The 20,728-nt window shown below is 53.1% G+C and overlaps 2 protein-coding genes across 2 annotated transcripts in view; one reads left to right on the forward strand and one right to left on the reverse strand.

The window, feature by feature from the left end:
• Nucleotides 1-9,186: 9,186 nt before the first annotated feature.
• On the reverse strand, nucleotides 9,187-19,333 carry GDF7 (growth differentiation factor 7). Its single transcript, XM_058551725.1, has 2 exons — nucleotides 18,940-19,333; nucleotides 9,187-16,506 (listed from the first exon to the last, which is right to left on the reverse strand). The coding sequence occupies exons 1-2, from the start codon at nucleotides 19,331-19,333 to the stop codon at nucleotides 15,545-15,547; spliced, it is 1,356 nt and encodes a 451-aa protein (XP_058407708.1). The 3' UTR covers nucleotides 9,187-15,544.
• Nucleotides 19,334-19,882: 549 nt separating this feature from the next.
• Nucleotides 19,883-20,728, forward strand: part of HS1BP3 (HCLS1 binding protein 3) — a 48,881-nt gene continuing 48,035 nt past the window's right edge. The window contains exon 1 of the mRNA XM_058551734.1: nucleotides 19,883-20,317. The gene's annotated coding sequence lies outside the window, so the exon portion shown is untranslated. The remainder of the gene's footprint in view (nucleotides 20,318-20,728) is intronic.

Consider the following 20,728-nt stretch of genomic DNA (forward strand, 5'->3'; position numbering starts at 1 on the left):
GCTAGTATATAGAGGCAGTGTGTATAATAGTATGCTTAGTAGGTAAATGTTTAATTTTAATATTTGATATTTGAAGAGAAAAAAGTGAGAACCTCTTAGCTTAAAAACTCCAAGATCCCAGCTCCCCATGCTACAGGCTGAAGAAAACACAGGTAATGAACTATTCCACAGATTTAACAACACATTGTCCGAGACTCAGGGAACACAGTGATCTAAACAGGGGCTCTTATGTTTGCATGAGATGCCCAGTGGCACCATACAGTTTATTCTGATAGGTAGGTTCCTTGCAGACAAAAGGAAGTCCAAATTTAGTAGAATATGCTCTCCTAGAGGACATTATGAAACACCTACTAGAAAATGTAGAAGAGATCAGTGAATATTAAGTGTATCTAGTCATATATGTGAAGTGTATGAGATCAAGAGAAGGATGCACTCATGTTTCAGTAGCAGGAAGGGATGAGCAGTGGATCTTGGCAGTGGACCTGGGTCTCCCTTAAGGACACAAGCTGAAGATCAGCCCAGGCTAACTTTGCACAGGTCTGGGCTGAGATCATCAGAATCAGACTGGATCCCAGGACAGCCCGCAGACCCACTTGTTACTACCTTGCAGCATGTCACAAACCACCAAGTCAGCCTTTTTTCTGGCCACCAGTGGCACAGGCCCAAGCAGAGCCAACATCAGGGGAGGTACCGCTTGTCTCCATCTCTGAGAAGTGTGACTTCCTGATCTACCTGCATTAGGCAGAGAATAAAGTTTGCCAGACATTCCTCTGGTCAACGAGGTAAGAGTTGTTGAAGGATCCTGACTACGCCTCCCACCACCAGATAGCCAGCAAGCTCTGTCTGAGCCTTAGCCTGCTGGGCTGTAAGCTCCCTGCAGGCTCCTCTTCTCCAGAGCCAGGAGGGGGAGTCTCTGGGCTGTCCCAAATCAAGTCTGTACCTGCCATGTGCAATTGCCCCTTTTGTGATTTTTTTCAATAAAACTCGAGGACCAGCAATGAGCCAAGTACCATGCCAGGCACTGAGGAGAGAGTTCTTAGCTATGTTATGACTCTTTTCTTCTGAAAATCTTCTAGTAATTTTTGAAAGAGCATTTTTAATTGCTGAATAGAGAATTACCATAAATGAGTTCTCCATTTCTGCATTAGTTTTGTTAGTTGGAAAGAAATTATTTTACTAAAGGACCAAACAAGCCATTAAATTATGTGAATTCACCTTCTCTGGACGCCTTGAGGTCCAGTAAGAAGAAGCATGTTCTCTGGCCTGGAGCTGGCTAACAATATTGCTGCCTTCCCTGAATTGACTCAATCCTGGGACTTTAGGAAGCAATAAATTCCACTGACTGCAGTGATGGTTGATGATGGATCAGAAACATTCAGTTTTCTCCTGAAGGAAATCTTTCATGGCATTATCATTCCTTAAGGACAATGGGATATTGTCCTTCCTCTCAACACCTAAAACCCCCTGATGAAAGATTCAGCTCTGACATGCTGCCAACCCAGTGGCGAATGTTGAATGAGTTACTATCCTTTGGCATGGCTTCTGCATCAGAGCAAGTGACTTCTCAGAGGGGAAAAGCGAAGCTCCAGGCAAGGAGTACTCTTGGCCCCAGCCGGTAGACACAAAGGCTGTTGGCACAGAGCTGCACGCAAAGTCCTCCTTGGCATTTGCGTGGGCATGCCTTCTAGAAATCTGATGTTAGAAGCCAGGACTCATGGCTCTAAAGTGCCTTGCATACAGGAGATGCTCAGGAGTACTAACTGGACGCACTTATATAACTTGTACTGAGTTATGTACTGAGTTATGTTATGTACTAAGTATATCATGCCTACTGGAATACAGAATAACATCCCCAGCTTTTCTTGTAGTGTTATTTTACAACGTTACTCTGTATTTCTGAAGTCCACATGTATAAAATCCTCTTATTTTATAGGTTTTTCAGAGCTTAAAAAGTAAAATGACAAAGTAAACTGGTTCTTATTTCCTGTTTATCATCTAAGCACCAAATGAATTTTCGAAATAAATGTTTTACCAGCACTATGACCTTGCCTGGCCTGGTCTCTGTGTTGGAGGAGGAGGGTACCCTCTGAGCAGTCCTCCTGAGTTAGACTCAGGTCAGAGTCTCTGTGTTAAATTGAAAATCCACTTTCTCAATGCTTCTGTTAGAGAAGAAAGAATCAGATTTCAGGACATTGAAGTTCATTTTATTTCATTAGGAATTAAACAAAAGACTAAATGTTTCCATGCATGTATATGAGGTGATAAGGTCTGTGAACTCTGGAGGCCTTATCATCTGTGTGATTTTTAGGCAGCTTCATCTAATTTCTCCATGCCTCAGTGTCCCCATTTATAAGATAAGATTAATTATAATGTGTACCTCATATTGTTGGAAGAATTAAATAGGATGATAAAATTAAAGCATTTAGCACAATGTCAGACCAAGAGTATCTTCTCAATAAAGATTGGCTATAATAATTATTGTTGTTATTCAACATCATGATAAAACATAAATGAAAGACTAAAATTGATAAGCAGTGGATTAAATCTGTTTCCCAGAAGCATTTCTGCCTTTATGTCCCAGTCAGCCGCATGGATGGTCCTTGTCAAAGATTTCACTCCGTATGGGGTTATCTAACGCTGAGTGAAAAGCCTAAGTTGGAGCCATGACCAGTGCCCACGGCTGTTCCCAGTCTGCTCTGGGCCACAGGAGAGAATCTCCTGAGGCAGCCCCCTGTCGCTCTGGTGGCCTGATGTCCAAGGGGCCAGGGCCATCCACTTTTCCACTCAACTTTAGAGAGCCAGTGACTTCCAAAGGCTTGATTTTTCCTCATCGTACGTTATATTAAAAACTAAATTTAATTCTAGATTAAAGGAGACTACGGAGATATGACAACTTAATGCAACACCTGATTCTGGATTAGATGTTTTTGTTCTAAAAAACATTGTTGAGACAATTTGTGCAACTTGAATGGGGTCTGACGATTAGCTGGGAGTAAGAGATGGATGTTAACTCTGAGGTCAGTGGTTGTATTGTGGAGAAGTAGGAGACTGTCCTTATTTGTGCTGAAGACACACTGACGTGTCTAGGGGCGATGGGGCACCATGTCAGTCTACTCTCAAATGGTTTAGGGGAAAAGAGTGTTCTTTCTACGTTATTGCAACTTTTTTGTAAGTTTGAGATCATCGTGAAATTTATAAAAATAATTATTAAAAAAAACCACTGTGCTCTCTCCTGCATCTGTCTCTCGTTGCTTCTTTTCCATAAAGTGCATTTCTTCTTCTAAGCAGTTAATGGTAGATGCTCTGTAAAATGGTACTAAAGGAAAAGGATAGCAGAGTTGTATTCTTTTATTATCTCTTCTCTTTGGTGCAATGGAGGACCCCATGACATCTCGGTTTCTGCATTGTTTCACCCAGCCTGGGACTTGATTCTTGCAGTCTTAGCATTTCTGGTTCATTTCGGGGATGGGAGGAGGAGGGACACTTGTTCACCTGGCTCAGCTTTCTGGCCTCAGGCCATGCAGACCTCCTACACACACACCCCGGGATGCTCAAACATCACCTCGAGGAGCATACAGTCATTTAGAAAAGATGCAGGAAGCAAAGCATTTCTTACATAACCTGAGACATCATCTTTGTTCCTGGCCTTCTCTTGCAGGAGAGAAGAGGATATACTTGGGCTGCTCCTTCTTCCCCTGGAGGATGGGGTTTAAGGATAGGTCTGTGGCTGGGACTAACTGTGCTCTGTGAACAAATATATCTCTGAGGCCTTAAGGCCAAAGCTCTCCTGCAGGAGTACGAAGGACAGAAAAGCTTTCCCTTTTCAAGGAGACTGAGATTCCTGCCTGTACCCCATAGAGATGTAGGTGAGTGATCACATTGGTCCAGGTGGGGAGCCACTGTGGGACAGGGATCTGTCCTCTTCCACCAGATCGAAGACATCTGCAGGGAAGACTGGTGAGGGCCAGAGGTGGCTCTGGGTTGCCGTAGTTCTATAAAGAGAAAACTCCTAGAGGGAGAGGAGGCGGCTTCTCCTGGTGCCACAAGGACAGGTAGAACTTGGGTGGGTTTGGAAGAAAGGAGAGCGGGTCCAGAGAAAGAGCCTGCTGCTCACCCTGCACTTGCACGGTGACTCATTAAGGCCTCACCATCATGAGGTTATGATTATACTCATTGTACAGATTACTACTGAGGGGCAAAGGGTTAGTGACTTGCTCAAGATCTCAGAGCTACTGAGGGACAACTGAGATTCAAATGCAGGCCTCCATTGCAGAGCCATCACTTCATCTGCTTCTTTCCATGGCATCATGCTGCCTCCTGGAGGCAACGGTGGGCAGCCTAGCAAGACTAGAGTGTTGGTAAGGGAGGGGCAAATGAGGGTCAGGTTGGCAGGTGAAGTAAAGAGTAGATAGTTGGTAGCAACTGAGTGGTTTTAAAAGAATGAAAGATAAAACAGACCGGTTTTCAGGGGGTGAGTGGGGTGCGGCAGGCAGTGGATTGCAAGGAGGAAAGCCTGCATGTGGGAGTCAGAGCTGAGGCTGCAGTCACACACTCTGACTCTTCCGTTGGCTCCTCTGAACTTGCACTGAGCTCTGAAAGCTTTGGAATCAACTGCTCCAGCTTTGAGAGTGTCTGTGCCTCTATCTGACCCCCTAGAGACTTGGCCCAAAATACCAACTGCTCCTGCCTCCCAGAGCAGTCCCTCTCTCCCCACCTCCCTCCCTCTGAGCTCTCATGGTCCCCTGGCCATGTCTCTATAAAGTACTTACCATTACTGCAGGAATTACATTTTTACCAGTCTGCTTCTCCCTGCCCATGCCATCAAACTCCCTCCTGCCCTTAAAAGGAGAGTGCTAGGAGATGGGACTTGTGTCTTAGTCATCTCTGTATTCTCAGGGCTTATAGAATAGGACCTGCCACATGGAATAGTCAATACATGTTGTTATCTAAATAAAAGTTTCTACCATACCTAATAGGCAAGCTCTCAAGAAACACGATTCTCTCAGTGGGTCAAACCGTCAGGAAATCGCGTCTCAGAGATTCCTCATCCCTCGAAACTGCGGGTGTGCATGGAATGTGAATGGACTTGCTCTTCTTTCCCGTTAGCATTTCCCCAGCCGAGCTGTGCACAACTGGGTCAGATGGATTCGAGGACATTGACTGTTGGCTTTCTGGCACTGGGGGACTGTGAGAAAGCAAGGCCACTCCACCTCGTGGCCCATTCTTCTTGTCCCCTCCGGCTGCAACTGTCACTTCCATTCTTGAAAACCTCTGGAGGCTGGGTATTAGCAACTACCACATATGTGGTTATTATTTGTTGAGCGCTAACCCCATGCAGCACCCCAAGTGGGAATTGCAGCAACAATACACAAGTCCGTGCTCAGGGACAGCAGAGCGTTTTCATTTTGTATTGCATTCCTCAGACATTCTGGCAAAGGGGCCTATGCTGACCTCCCTACTTTGGGACAGACTTCCTTGCTGGGTAAGTCTATGGGAAAATTTCTCTTCCCTGGGATGGGAATGTGACCCTGTGACTGGGCGTCCATTACAGCCAGGGGGTGCGGGAGCACCTGCAGGGCCTCCGTCCCTCACAGAGGGACTAGAATCCCGCCTCTGCAAATCCACCCTGCTCAGGCTCCGCAGAACATCTGGGCTTCCTCCTACTGGCCACTGCTGAGGGGCTGAGCACCTGCATGTCATTAGGACTCGGCAGACGCCCACAGCTTCACGGTCAGTGGCTACACACTGGTGACACGTTGCAACAAACGAGTTTCTCCCCAGATCACTGTTCCTTCTGAGCAGAAGAGTGTAGAATTCCCAGGGGCACAGGAACACAGCACATCCATAACCAGGTCAGGCAGCACCGTCCTCGGTGGGGCAGCAGCTGGCAGCATCTTTGCCTTGGCCTGCTTGGAAATGAGCAGGCTTCGGGCATACCAGGGGCAGCGGAGAAGTCCATCTCCACCTTGTTGTAGCGTCAGTCATTGCATGGCCTTGGAGACTTGCTCTCATCAGTGTTTGGGAAATAGGATAAAATCTTAAATGCCACCCCTGACTTTCCTTTCTCCCAGTAGAGAACTGCCCCTTCTCTACTGAATGTGTAATTCTCTAACCACAGTATGCCGGGGTTGATCAAGTGGAGACTGAAAAATGAGGAAATGAGGAACTGACTAAGGATTGTTATAAACAAAGCATGACAAGACTTGACACTTTTCCATGGCAGGGTCATAAAGCTTCTACGTTTATTGTACTTACGAAATGAGTTAGTTGAAAGGTGAACATAATTTTTCTTCCAAAGAAAAAGACTCCTTTATTTAGTAGTAATGAAATTAAGAAGCAAAAAGGGAGCAGACTTTCTTGATCTGCCTTTCACCAGAGAGACACACAAGACCGCAGGGACTGGCATTAACACACTGCAGGATCATTGGATTACAGTGGACGTGTGCTGCCATCGCTCTGTGGAAAGGTGGGTCATGCTGGCCCGATCCATCCCACAGAGGAGCTAATCCTGGTAACAAGTCATTAGTGAGGGCAAGTCCCCTTCATATTCCCACAGCTGCTACTCTGTCACTAATCCTCTCCCAGAAATATTTAAGGAACAGATGAAATAGCTTTCTCCTTCATCTGTTGTAGGAAAAGTCAAGTGCAGGAGCCAGGAGGGCAGAACGCTGTGTGGTTGGTCCTCTCCTGCCCGGTCTGGGAGAGATGCTGAAGGAGCCAAGGCCATGTCACTAAGCACGGGTCTTTGTCCTTGTCTAGAAGAGGACTGAGCAAAAGTGCCTGTCAAATCTGCTGCAGAACTCTGTTGGTTTCCCTAAAATACAGTTGGCCTTGCAGAGGAAGCTGCTACAGTTGGGCTTCACGCCTCTGGATTTCAGAGGCTCCAGAGTGTGAGTGCTCATGCTCAGAAGTGAGATAGATCCTATAGCAGCCTGAAGTGTGGGAAAGCAGAAAACCTTTCCACTCAAACTGTGTCTGGAATGACAACACTCACTCATCACAAAGGACAGGCTCATTTTCCAAAGAGAAAATGTTTCCCACTGCATGTTGGCTGCTTCTCCCCTGAACCCAAACGAATCTTCTACCTTCCTATGCAGTGGCTTCATGCATTGTGGGGCTGCACACAGTGTCCTGTGCAGTGTCACACCAGTCACAAAGACCCAGGGAGCAGCCACACCATGCCTGAGGCCCCCATCCTCGTGGACAACTCCACATTACAGCCCGACGTGTTTCAAGGGGGAATGGTCAGCAGAGGCTAATGGACCCAGAACTCTCACACAGCTCCCCTGTTTTCATGTGGTTATTCCTGATGCCTAAATGGCTGACTAGTGTTCTCGGTGTTGAGGAGCAGGAGTAGACTAACGCGGAAAGGCTGAATAACAAGTCAAAGATTAGTTCCCTCAAGACCAGTCGGGGCACTTTTATCAATAAAATATTTAATCAACTTATCTGTACAAAATATTAAAATGGTTAATGAAGAGTATACAAGCATGTTTAACAAATATGTACTGCTATATAATTGTCAAGAAAAATAGAGATTGCTGTTTTACAGTTTATTTACATTTCAATATGTACAATCTATTTAAATTCAAGAATACATATACACAGTGGATTTGTACCTGCCCTCGAAGAGCCCCCTGCTAGCTGGCCTGGGCATGGGCAGCATGCACAACGTTGGCTCGTGCTGCCCAAATGGCCAGGCTGGGCAGCAGGGAGACGGCCTGACCTCCAGCCCCTAAGCCTCAGAGTTCTGCTCTGGCCAAACAGAGCTAGAAGACTGCTAACAGGAGATTTCAGCTCTCGTGTTAAATGAGTTTAAAAACCTCACCCCTTTCCCATCTTACTCCCGAGCCAAGCTGAGAAACAGTATCATTGCAAAATGAAAGGGCTTCTAACACCCCAAAATAACTAATTTTGTCTTAGCTGCTGAGGGAATGTCGTGTCATTGAGCTGTGATGGCATTAGTGTCACTTCGAGTTTTGCCCATTTCCTTAAAATCACAGTATGGGAGTCAGAGTAAAGGTCTTGGTAAGGGGCGGGGCACCCGTCATGTCAGATGCTGCTGCCGACCCAGGGCCGCTTAAATGCGCCACGCTGTAAGCTGGTGCAGGAGTTCTGCAGACACCTTCACAGTGAGATGAGTTGCCTCTTTATATATTTAAAAAAAAAAAACTCTTTCCAAACTTATCAGAATCCCCTATTGTCATGTGCTGAAGGGCAGGGTGCAGTCAGCATGTCAATCCTTATAAAAAAAAATGCCTTAACTTTTCATTTGGGTTGAAATACTTCCAGCTAAAAGGCCTAAAGTGACTCAGTTACGATTCTTTGTCACAGAAAACATAAAAGCTGTTTGCACTACAATATAAAGTGAAATACAAAAAAGAAGACATTACGCTTAGGATGCTCATGTTCAATCTGTGATTTATCGGAGGTGGAGAATGCCAGAGAAATTTCTCTTTCCAGAGTCTCTGTTCCTGGCTTGGAACACTTCACTATTGCCCAGCCAGAAAACACGTTTTATCCCGAGCTTTCTTTCTCCCTGAACTGTATCATTATTTTCTAAACAAAATGCTGAATGGCTGACTTTGCTCTGACTCTGACAGGCTCTGACCTGGAAATAGAAATTGCAAAGAAATAAGCCCTGCTTGTCTCAAGCCTTCCAATCAGCATGCTCACCTCAAGCCAGGTTGCTGCTGCCACAAGCCACGTGGGAAACTCGGACACATGGATCTTTTTCTGCCCTTGGCAGCCTTCAGTCACTCAGAGATAAACGTGCAGACAAGAAAAGGCCTTCAACACACCTTGTCACTGCTTTCCAGACTCACCCCACCGAAAAATCCAGGCTAGGGCTGCCCACGTGTGAGAGGTCACAGAGAAGCCAGCTCATGGGGAAGGTCTGCAAGGACGTAAAACAGGTACAGACTGTGCAGCTCACTGGCCCAGATGCTGCCCTTGCCCAGCCTCCAGCCCAGGGAGCATCCTCAAGGGAAAGTCAGCCTTGAGGGATGGGTTTGTGTTTACTTCTAATTCCACAGGACTCCTATGAATAAGCCTTACAGGGAGTCTGCTTTTTGTCAGCCACAAGCACAGTGCAGCCCCAGAAGGCTCTGCCAAGGTTCTAGATTCTGGCAGCCAAGCATCTGAGCAGAGTCTAGTCTCAGCACAGGCATCTCACCCAGTCTCAGCACAGGCATCTCACCCCTGCCTCTAGATGCAGTAACTGGATATGGTTGTTGCCAATGCTGTTCAGATGGAGCAGCAGAGATGATTCGGCAAAGACGACGGCAGCCACTTACCACCTCCTGCCTGGCCAGGTCTCCAGCCACAACCGCACCATGCGCCTGTGTGCCAACAGCTCAAAAGGTAGTGAAATTGACGTGCAGAAGCAAAGCAGCTGGCCTAAAGATGGCTGGGACTTGACCGTCAGAAGCTTTTCCTTGTTTTTCTAGACAACTTATTTCAGCATCCTGTTACTGACTGAGAAAAAGGATAAAAAGTTTTTGTACTACCTTCTCTCAGCTGACCCTCTCTGGAATGAAGAGTTTCTACACTAGCAGAAGTTGTTCATCAGGCAAAAAAGAGTGGAAACCGTGCTTCACACAGCAGCACACTGAGCTGCCTGCCAGCAGACTCACCGGACCACAGAAACACCTCTCTCGGGATGTTTCCACGAACACTGCAGCCCTCTTGCCATTGTAGGGGGATGTGTGTGAGAGAAACCAGTCCTTTCTTTTGCCAGCACAGATGCACACACTCACACAGATGCTAGAAGGGGCCCACAAGACTGCTCCTGGGAGGTCTGCACAGGCGAGGGAAGAGGACCACCGCCCGCTGGTTGTGCTGCTCGGAGGCTGTATTTGTACTTTTCAACAACTATAAGCATGACTTGAAATGCAGAGCAATTTTTCAATGACCTCACACTCTTCAACTCCACCCTTCCTGGGATGCTCAGCTGTAACTGCTGTCACCGTGAAGCACCAACCTAACTCTGCCCAGCCAGAAGGCCTGTGGCCAAGTCCCAGGCCCGCTTTAAGCACAGCATCCACACCGGTGACTGCAGGGTGGGTGGGAGGAAGCCAGGCTCTGGTGAGGCTGGGTGCGTGAACATCATAAGCAGAGAGCATCCCTGAACGAATGACCAGAGCCCACGCAGCAAATGTCAAGCCCTCAGTACCCCCACCAATTTCCTAAACCAACTTGCAACCTCTCCCTGCAGCTACGTCCACGTAGGGGACTCTCCACACACTGGAAGTGTGGCCCTCCTGAAAAGAACAGGCTTCTCTCACCTAGATCCTCACTGGCATTTAACTGTTTGTACAGTTCTAAGCTCTGGGCAAGATTAAAGTCCAGAAAGGCACAAAGGGAGGAAGGCTGCTCCAGCCTAAATGGCCAGAAGGCTCCAGGTGCAAAAGGCCGAGCTGTCTGAAAAATTAGCAATAACATCTTTTGACTCCTCCCTTTTAGTGTTTCTTAATGTTAAACTCTGCCACCATTTTCCAGGCCATTGAAAAAAGAGAAATGGGGCCGGCCCTGTGGCTGAGTGGTTAAAGTTCGACATGCTCTGCTTCGGCGGCCTGGGTTTGCAGGTTCGGATCCCAGGCACGAACCTACACCACTTGTCAACCATGCTGTGGCGGCGACTGACATACAAAGTAGAGGAAGACTGGCAACACATCTTAGCTCAGGGCGAATCTTCCTCAGTAAAAAAAAAAAAGGAGAGAAAGAGAAGCTCTTTTGATCCCTGCCCCTGGGTCACTCCCCCGGCAAGCTGGACCAGATGCGGGCGTGGCGATGAGGTGGCTGAGGGGGCGGTGGGACTGCTGAGGACCTGGTGGAGCAGGCCACCCTTAGACAGGCTTGCTTGCCTTGTCCAGGGACTCTGGGACAGTCCCAGTCCCTGTCTGGGCTGCCAACAAGGCACAGCCTTTTCTTTCCTCTGCTGCTCCCACAGAGGCACCAGCAGCAGGCGAGAGCCTTCCCAGGACTTGTCACAGAATAATCCCAGCCTGAGTGTGGCCCTACCGACCCCTGTGTGAGCACAGGGGGAACTTGGGCTGGGCTGGCAGTGCCCCTCAGCTGGGACACAGGAAAGGTCGTGGCTTTGGTGAGCTGAGCACTAACCCCGAGATCCTGGCCTCCCCCGCACCTGCCTTGCCCCAGGTGGAAATTGAAGCAACATCCCCGAAGCACCAGCAGAGGCCAAGAGTATAATGGACTCACAGGCACACACACAAGCAAGAGCAACAACACTTGTGAGAGGTGGCTCTGGCACTGGGATCAGAGGGAACCTTTCCAGGAGCAGTCACATTTGCTCTGCCTTTGCACTATGTGAGTGGGCTTTTTGGACAAAGTAGAATCCCTGAACCATGGGCCTGGAGAGCTCCCCCTTTTCCCGGGGCAGATATTGCAGCTCCAGGCAGGGAGGGGATGCCCATTATTTGCATATGCAGCTCAGAAGACACCCTGCTCAGCCTGGCGCCCAAGCAGCCTCCCTGCGGGTAGGCAGCAGGCCATGCTGGGGGGCAGTTCCCTCCTGGCACGCAGAAGCCCAGAGAGGACTCAGACTCTGGCGCTGCTCAGGCACACTTCAGAGGGTTCTAGTTACCTCCCACTCCCTCCCAATGTTTCTAACTGCGGGATTCACTCGTCTGCTTCCTCTCTTTCCTTCCCAGTCCAGACACCCTCTGAGGGGACAACGCAGGTCCTTCGCTCCCTCTGACAGACGGCTGCTTTCCAGAGCCTCGGTCCTCCCAGCCCACCTGGTATCCCACTTGAGGCCCCCTGGCCCGCAGCCCACTGAGAGGGCCCTGCTTTCCAGGCCTGGGGAAGGCTCTGTATCCCTCAAGACATGCTCTCAGGAGAATCAGCAAGGCCCGCGATGACGTCTGTGGCCCAGAGACAGCTGTAGTGCGTTCTATTCCTCTCCCTGGGTTTTCTGGAGACCAGATTCAAGCAAGGGAAGAGTCTGACTTTTTCTGTGCACAAGCTGCTCTTGGAAAGAATTCAATTTTTCTCCCTGCTTTAAAAAGAAAATCAGCCTACAGTCCCTGGTTATTTTCTGCCATGAGTTTGAATGAAATTGCACACACTATCTGACTTGTAGGATTTGAGTTACACTCCGATTACATCCACAGGGTGGTCACTACTCTCCTGAGCACTGATAGCAAGGTCCCTGCTCCCGCTGACACCTCCACAGCCGCAGGGGAGAAGTCACTGCTGTGGGGTTCATGGGTTTGACTCAACGATCACACCATCCACACCTCCTCTCTTTCCCCTGACGCTTTAGCAATAAAGTGCCAGGACAGTGGGTCTAAGGGGATCACGTGCGTAACGAATGGCAACTCAAGCCTGTGTGCCCAAGCTAAGATGACGAAGCCTGCCACCCCCTCCAGAGGACCAGCCCCGCTGCTTGGAAAGCCAGAATTCAACCAGGCAGGCATTTGGGCATCAGTGGACGTGGCCACCTGCCAGCATAGGGGTCTCCCTTAATACGGAAGTCTGCCTTCCAGCAGCAGTGACCCGTCAGTCTTGGTGTTTGGCAGACCCAGCACCAGCCCCCTGGGCCCTAGCTGACCTGCCCTGTGCTCCCCAAGCAGGGATGCCAAACCCTCCCCTCCAGCAGAGAGAGTGATTGAAATGATCTCAACTAGTAGTGCACGATTCTCCCCCAACAAAATGGAAAATTCGATTTACTTCAGGAGGAATGCTTTGGTGACCCCAGGTGGGGGTCTCGGGGGAGAGCTGCCTTCACTCACAGTCCTGACACACTTTACCCTGCTTGTCAGCAGCCAGCTCTACCATCGGTGGGGACTGGAGATTCCAGCTGTGTGATTCGGCCCTGCTCCCCACTGCCTAGAAGACAGGCAGGCAGTGCAGGACACTACCAACCGTGCTGGCAGAATCCTTTGCTCTACATCTTGGTAAAGCTAGTCGAACCACGTGATAGCAGCAAAAACCTGTCTGCCTCCACTGGTGGTGGCCCTTTTGCTGTCATTTTTACAAGTGAAACACATCCTCTCCATTCACCTACTTTTAACTCTGAGATGCCAGACGGCTGGGCAGAGTAGGAGCAGGGCACTGGTGGTCCCTGGTGGTACACGCAGCTCCAGAGGAAATCCAGGAGGCAGTCCTTTTATTTGGTAAACAAAGAACACACTGAGGGCATCGGGCCATGGAAGGAAACGTCACTGGCTGAGAACAATACCCCCCAGCTGCATCCTACTTCCTACGTCAGTTCCAACACACCTTGGTAGAAGGAGGAGGTCATCAGGAGAAAACAGAAAATGGACATTTTTTTCCTGCCATGAAAAGCTCAGGGTAACTCAAGACATTTCTTTCCAAAAACCTGTTTTTCTTAGTCACTGAAAAAGTATCAAAATATTTGCTTTTGTCCAAAGATATTAAATACCCTAGAACTTTCACAAAATAATATTTAGCTATAGTTTTTCATTAACTCCTTTTCTAAAACTTCTAATACTACAACTTTTAATACTTTAGTGCCATTTTTTAAATTCTTCATGGTGACAGGTATCAGAGCAATCACCATGCATTAATTAGAATTAATTCTAATTCTAATATTAGAATCATAGTTCAGAAAAGCCGAGTGAGGCTTCTCTGGCAAGATCCACGAATGGAACAGGACCATCCTTGTCCAGTGACTGACACTGGATGGACGTGCACCAGAGCAGCCAGTTCTGGACTTTTTTTGTTTTAACCTGAAGAGACTGTTGCATTTTCTGGTATTTACAGCTACTCACATCACCACAGCATATAAATTCAAATTATAAATGTGTTTTCTTTTCCTGTGGGAGAATTTTATAGCATAAAAAGGACTCAGGTGGGGCCCTGATCTAAATCATATTTCTCTCTCAAGAGTGTAATCACTGAGAATTAAAATTTGTATAAGTCGTCCTGGACCTTAGCATCCAAGACAAGAAGAGGGGGATGCCTGCCTCTAGGGGATCTGAAGGAGAAAGCCTGGCACAGCCTTAACCAGGAGCACCCACAGGGACTGCAGGGTCTTTCAAAGAAGCCCTCAGAGCCCCAGACAGGTGGAATCCAACTTCCTCCTCCCAACCATTTACACAAGGCCACAAAGGGCTCCCAGGCAGAAATGAACCAAATAAAACAACGAAGGCTGGCATGTTCGACCTCCCTTTTACATGGACAGGCAATCCTACCATCAACAAGACTCTCTGGGACAACATACCGGGACTCGGGGTCAGGCTTCCACCTCGGCTCCTGCACACCAAGGCCCAGCCCTTCTGAAGGGGTCACAGCAGCCAAGCTGCAAATGCCCCTTCACAGAGCAAGAGGGGAGGGGCAGATCTTCCTGCTGCTCTGCTCACAAAAGCACTTTTGTGTGGCTTCACTTCCCATTATCACACTGCCAAAACTACAGCAACAACACAGTGAAAGCATGTAACAGCTGACACAAACTTGATAGCTAAGCACAAGCACACGTGGGCTCACTCAGTATGCCATTTGGAGGGGCTGTGCCTACCTGGCAGAGAAGCCTGAGTCCTCTGCAAGAGCCGGCCCCGGGACACCTCCCTGCCTCTTTCAAGCCCTGAGAAAGAGGGCTTCGCCAGCTCCTTAGGAAAACTTCCTGGCAGATCTCTGGAAAAAGCCATAGCTGCCCCCCTCTCCCCATTCCCAGCCATTGCACTAGCTTCCTCCTGCATGCCCCCAAGGCACTGCCACCACCTGGGGCTGCCCAGCTTATGAGCTTCAGAACCTGGCAGATGCTACCCAGCCCCCAATTTCCCATCAGCTCAGACTCACAGTTTAAAGCCTCTCCATTTCGCTTCCCCCCAAAAGAAAAATATTTTCTCCAATTTCTAGATCATTCCCAATCGGAACTGATAAAAAAAAAGGGTGATGCTGATCTTTGCAGAGATCTGGGAAGCTCCACAAAGCATTCTTTCAGACAAATGTTCCTTCTCAAAACGGAGGGAGCACGTTAGATTTTAAAAGTTAAAGAAAAGAGGGAAGGCCTGTAGGAGCAACTCCTTCCCAGAGTAAGTGACCTCGGTGTGACGTGAACCCTCAGAAAGGGCACAGCAGCCCTTCAGTCGGACCCAGGTGCAACACAGGGAACTCAGCCACCCAGCCGGCCAGGCCCCACACTCGGCCAGAAAGAAAAAAGCAAGTACCTCTTTAGTTCACCCATTCTGGAGCCCCCAATTCCCTAACCTGTTTCTACCTGATTTAGTGCCTGTTATTCTAACATTAACACAAACACCATCATCTCCCCAAAAGGGGGCAGAGGGCGCAGTGGTGATCTGTTGGCAGACTATACATGGCTGTGACATTCAGTAGCGGCAGGTCATCTCTTCCCAGGTCTTTCGGACGCTTCCACGGAAAATGTGTGCATGAGTGAACGTGTGGGTGTGAGTGCGAACGTGTGCTCTCCCTCTTCCGTGCGTGCGCGGGGCCACAGCCCGACGCACATCCACGCTTGGCGACGACAGGCCTGGCCCACTGCTGCTCTTCAGCAAGGGGTCCTCGGCTGCCGGTTCCCTGGCCCGGCCTGGCCCGCCTGCTACCTGCAGCCGCACGCCTCCACCACCATGTCCTCGTACTGCTTGTACACCACGTTGTTGGCGGCGTCGATGTAGAGGATGCTGATGGGGCTGAGGCGCGCGGGCACGCAGCAGGAGGCGGGCGCCGCGTCGGGCGCCATGGAGTTGAGCAGCGTCTGAATGATGGCGTGGTTGGTGGGCTCAAGGTGCGAGCGCAGCGGGAAGTCGCAAACGCCCTCGCAGTGGTACGCCTCGTAGTCCAGCGGCGCGATGATCCAGTCGTCCCAGCCCAGCTCCTTGAAGTCCACGTGCAGCGGCTTCCGGCTGCAGCGGCTCCGACCCCTGCGCCCGTGGCCCCGGCCCGCGCCCCCGCCGCTGCCCTGCGCCGCCCGCGTCCCAGCCAGCGCTGTCCGCCGCCGCCTGCGACCGCCGATGACCGCTTTCGGCGAGCGGGTGCCGGGTCCCGGGTCGGGCGGTGGCTCCGCGGCCAGCGGGGGCCCGAGCTCGCGGGCCTGAGCTCGGATATCCCGGAACAGGCTCTCCTTCCTCTGCGTGCGGGAGGAGACGACGAGCAGCGCGCGCTCTTCCGCCGCGGCGCCGCCTCCACCCCGCGAGCCGAAGCCCAGCAGCTGGAGTGCCAGCGGGCCCCTCGCCGGCTCGGCCATTCCGCGCAGCAAGAGGCAGAAAGCGCGGGTGGCGCGCGGCTCCCGGCGGTGGCGCCGCACTGCGTCCGCCACGTCGAACACCTCCCAGCGCGCGCCGTCCAGGGGCTCGGCGGCTCGCGAGTGCAGCAGGCGCGGCGCGCGGGCCGCCCCGGGGCACGTGGACAGCAGCAGCAGCGGCGGCAGAGTTGCGCCGCCGGAGCCCAGCTCCGGAGACTCGCGGCGCAGCACGCGCAGCTCCGCGCCCACCACCTCGTCGGCGTCGGAAAGGCTGGACACGTCGAATAGGAAGCTCTGGCCGGTCTGGGCCGCCGATTCGTCTGCGGGGGATGGGCAGAGACAAGGAGAGAGAAAGCGGAGTGAGAGCAGAGCCGGCACTCCCGGCCGCGGGGCCCCCGTACGGCCCAGCTGTACGGGGACTGCTCATTATTGCCCTGCTGAGCCCCCGGGAGAGCCGCGGAGCCCCGGCTGTGCGAAAATGGAAAATTCATGTCCCCCCGAAACTCGGCTCCTTCTGCTACCTCTATTCCCCAGTCCAGCCTGGACATTCCAGCCGGCCACGGACTCCCATGCAGCCTGGGGCCCTGCGCTTCGTCCAGAAGAGGAACGCGTCAGCAGGGCTGCAGAGCCCCTCTGGTGCATCCAGCCTCCTCGCTTTGCCGAAGGGGAACTGAGGCCCAGAGAGGGCTCTGGCTCCCCAAGGTCTCATGGCCGTGAGCGCTGCTGGTCGCGATCGGGAACTCCAGGCTCAGCTACTCCCAGCGTCTCCGCGACCTCCGATGGAGGGGGAAAGGCGGCAAAGGAGCGCCAGGAACCTTCTGGGAAGTGTTTGGGGCAGCCCGGGACTGCCTTGCTTCAGTGAGGGCAGCGGCCCGAGTGAGGTCTCGCCTCCAGGACCCGCCGGTCCCTTCTCTGGCTTATCCTTTCCCTCCTTTATGACTTATCTCCGGCTTTGAGATTTTACTTCTGGTCGTGGGGACTTTTTTCTTTATGTGCTCAGGAAAAAAAAGAGCTGAAATTCCACCAAGCAGCAGATAAGGAGCTCCTTTTGAAGAGGGTCATATGGTTTCGTTTTGCCCCAAACTCGGAGAGACTGCAGACTCCCCCGACCACTGGAGATTTGCTCACCAACCGCGGACGCCAGGCCCTCGATTCCTGAGGTCTGAAGTGTGGGCGCTGCCGGTGGCCTCTGGAGACCTCAGGCAGCTCTGCTCCACGTTGTGGCTCGGGGTGGAGGGGTGGAAGGTGACAGGAGAGGCTCTGGGCTAGTGCGCCTCCCCCCATTGCTTCCTCCCCAGGACTTGCTTGATGGAGCACTTTCTCTGAGTTTCCTCTGTGGCCTTTCCCTGCCTCTGCATGCTGTCCCTGTATCCCCCAAGCCCCAAGAGGGAGGAAGGAGAGGCGGCCTTACTAGCCTCCCAGCCTAGCAGAGCTCCCCAGGACAGTATTTAGCTCAGGCTGAGGCTATGCCAGGCCTCACACGACCTAAGAAAGAGCACCGGTGCTTCTGCCAGCTGAGCGCCCTGCACAAAGCACCTCTCCCATAGCTTGGGAGCCCGCAAAGCAGCATTAGGCCTGGGGCCTTCCCTGGCCCTGTACGCCAGGACTCCGGCTTCCTGTGAGTACCCCAGCATGCAGTCCAGGGGGCACGCCAGGCCCTCAGAGAATGCTTGAAAGTTCCCACTGGACTATAGGGCCATTTGGGCCCAGGATGTCCCTGCACCCGAAATAAAGACGTTTGTGTGTAGGCGTCGTGTGTGTGCTGGAGGGGGTGGCTGCCGCCTCTACCTGCTCTCCCAGGCTATCTCTGGTGTAAGGCCCTCAGCGGCTCCCACGCAGGGCCCGACGGGGGCAGCGCTTACTTTCCAACAATATTCGCCTTTCTTTTCCTCCTCCCTTCCACACTGGGTCTCTGGCTGGATAGAATTAAGGCCGAAATTACTTGCATTTCCGCCTGAAATTAGTTAAATTTTCCCTATCTGTCTGCTCTAATGACTTCAATAGAGATTAATAAAATCCAGATGACACACAGCAACCACCACGGCCTCACCCACGTCCTACCTTTGGAGGGCCCAGGGTGGAGTAAGGTGGGGCGCTTGGTCAGAGAGACGCCTGCATTCCTGCGCGGCCGCTGGCCCTCCTTTCCTCCCTACACAACCCGAGTCTTCGACCTCTGGCTCTCCCAGGGGCCCAGCCCAAGGCAGGGCACCCACAGCTACACACGTCCACCCAGACGCAGCCTGCTGAGAAGGGCCATCCTCCTACCTGGTTATGCCACCAGCCTCTCCGGGTCATTTACTTTAGTCTGATGCCTGCCTCTGTCCTGCATTCCCCTGTCTTTCCCTCAATTTGTGCGGCCCCCACGGGCCTGGGAGCTGCAGAGATTGCCGCAAGCGAGCAGCCGCCGCCACTACCACTGCGCGGTCCCTCTCGGCCGGACACCTCCTTGCTTCTCTAATCTCCAATTCAGCCTGCCTCCTCGAGAGGACCCGCCAGCCGGCAGGGCCTGGGCAACTCGGCAGAAAGACCGGGTCAGCCCTCTGGGGCCGCGCCCCGCGAGCTGCCGCGGCTCTCGCCACAGTCCAGGCGCAGCGGGTTCGGGTGCGTGGGCCTCGGCGAAGTTTCTTTCTACCACCTGAGGCTGGGACGTGCGGGGGCCGCGCCCCGAATGGAATCGATCAGGGGCATGGCTTCGGCTGCGGCCTCAGCCTAGGACCGGACAGGATGGACGGGCGCAGTAGAGACGTGAGTACCTTGGGTCGCCTGGTCTGCGAAGCCGGTGATTGTGTCCGCGCGGCCGTGGCGGCCAGAGCCCGAGGTGGAGGCGGAGGCTGCCCCGGCCGGAGCCCTCCCGGACAGGCTCCGGTAAAGCGACATCATGAACTGGTGCGGCACCACCGAGCCGTTCCTGAAGCCGGAGCCGGCAGCGCGTCGCGCAGCCCGGGCCCCGGGAGCCGCGGCGGCCGGGGCAGCGGAGGCGCCCGCAGTCGTGGCGAGAGTCCGCCCGCCGACACCGCCGCCGCCCCCGGGACTCCCGGCCGTCCCTGCCCCCGCCGCTCGCAGCACGGCGGCCGCTTCGAGCCCGTCGCGAGGGCGGCAGGCGCTCAGCAGCCAGAGGCACAGCGCGGCGGCCGCGCTCAGGTCCATGGACTCCGTGGGCCAGGCGGGCGGGCGACGCGGGCGACGCGGCTCCGGGAAGTCCCCCGGCGCCTTTTGAACATAATGTTTAATAATGGGGGAAGTGTGCGCAGCAAGCCGCGGCCCCCCCTCCTCTCCCACCCCACCCCCGCCCAACGCCCGGAGCAGCGCCCCCTGCTGAACACTCTAGTGGCAGCGCTGCGCCCCCCACTCCGGCCTAACGCGAAGTCCAGGGCAAGAGCCTTCTGCCCCCTGCGTAGTGCTTCGCCGCCACTCTCGCCAAGGGAGTGATACCGGCCGGAGGCTCCCGCCACAACCCAGGGCCCCGCCTCCCTTCCCCACGGCAATGCGACCCCCCTCCGCCCACGCTTCGGCCGAGCCAAATGCGACGAAGCCAAACGCGCTCTCCGGAGTTACAGGCTCCGGGGCATCGTGCGTAACCGTCCAGCATCTTTCCCACTCCTCCGCGGAGAAGCACACGGCCCCTCCCTGCTCCTACTCCGCGAATGCCCCAGACGCCAGAGGTGGGGCCGAGGAAGGGCTCGGCCCCTGCTGTTCGTGCCGCGACCCCCTGGCCAACGCGCACAGAAAGGCCACAAGGGCGCACAGAGGACACAGGGGCGCGCGCAGCTGCCACAAAGGGGCGTTTTTGATCTTCGGTTCTGCGGTTCCCCACCCTGCCACAGACCCCCAAAGATCGGAGCGGGTGGCCGGAACAGGGGAAGGGACCCATAGGGAAGAGAGGGCGAGCGGCTGAAAGGGCAGGCCAGAAAGAAAGATGGACATGGACCGGCAGTCGGAAAGCAAAGGATTCGGCGCGGAACGTGCGCTTAAGCGGGAGCCAAGAGCTTAAAGGAGCGCAGGAATTACGGAGGCAGCCTCGGGTGATGAGAAGTCTCCCGCGCGGGAGTGGCACCCCGAGTTCATCTGTGCGTCGAAAGTGACCTTCCGCCCGCCTTCTAGGGAGGCCAGCTAACTGAAACGGGCCACTGGGTATGTTGGGGCGCGGCCAGAAGCCAGGAGGGCTGGCAGCGAACAGCCTCGGGGTAGCGCCTCCGTACTTCCTTCCACGGCTGCGATTATCGCAGGGGCGGGGGATGGGTGGAGAGGACGCCCGGCGGCGGCGGCGCCTCAGAGCGCACTCGCGCCGGTGGCGGGGCGCTTGGGCCCGCAGCCGGCAGGGGTAGGTCTCGGAGGCCACGTGTCAGGGGGGCGCGCAGGGGAGGGAGGTCGTCGGCGAGTTTTGGCTCACTCCACGGAGTGCAAGAACAGCGGATGGACGAGGCCCTGTTTGGCGGACAGAGGGCCTGAGTCAGACAGACTCCCGAAGCAGGGCAGGAAATCTTTTCCTTTTCCGAACTGGAAATCCAGACGGGTTGGTGCGTCACGGTCACTTTGAGTGGG

This window comes from Diceros bicornis, chromosome 12 (assembly GCF_020826845.1).
Source record: "Diceros bicornis minor isolate mBicDic1 chromosome 12, mDicBic1.mat.cur, whole genome shotgun sequence".
Classification (NCBI taxonomy): Eukaryota; Metazoa; Chordata; class Mammalia; order Perissodactyla; family Rhinocerotidae; genus Diceros; species Diceros bicornis.

Coding starts and splice junctions, on each gene's coding strand:
- GDF7 (XM_058551725.1), bottom strand. CDS start 19,333: ATGGACCTGAGCGCGGCCGCCGCGCTGTGCCTCTGGCTGCTGAGCGCC. Junction 16,507..18,939: donor CGCAGACCAGGCGACCCAAG/GTACTCACGTCT, acceptor CATCCCCCGCAG/ACGAATCGGCGGCCCAGACC.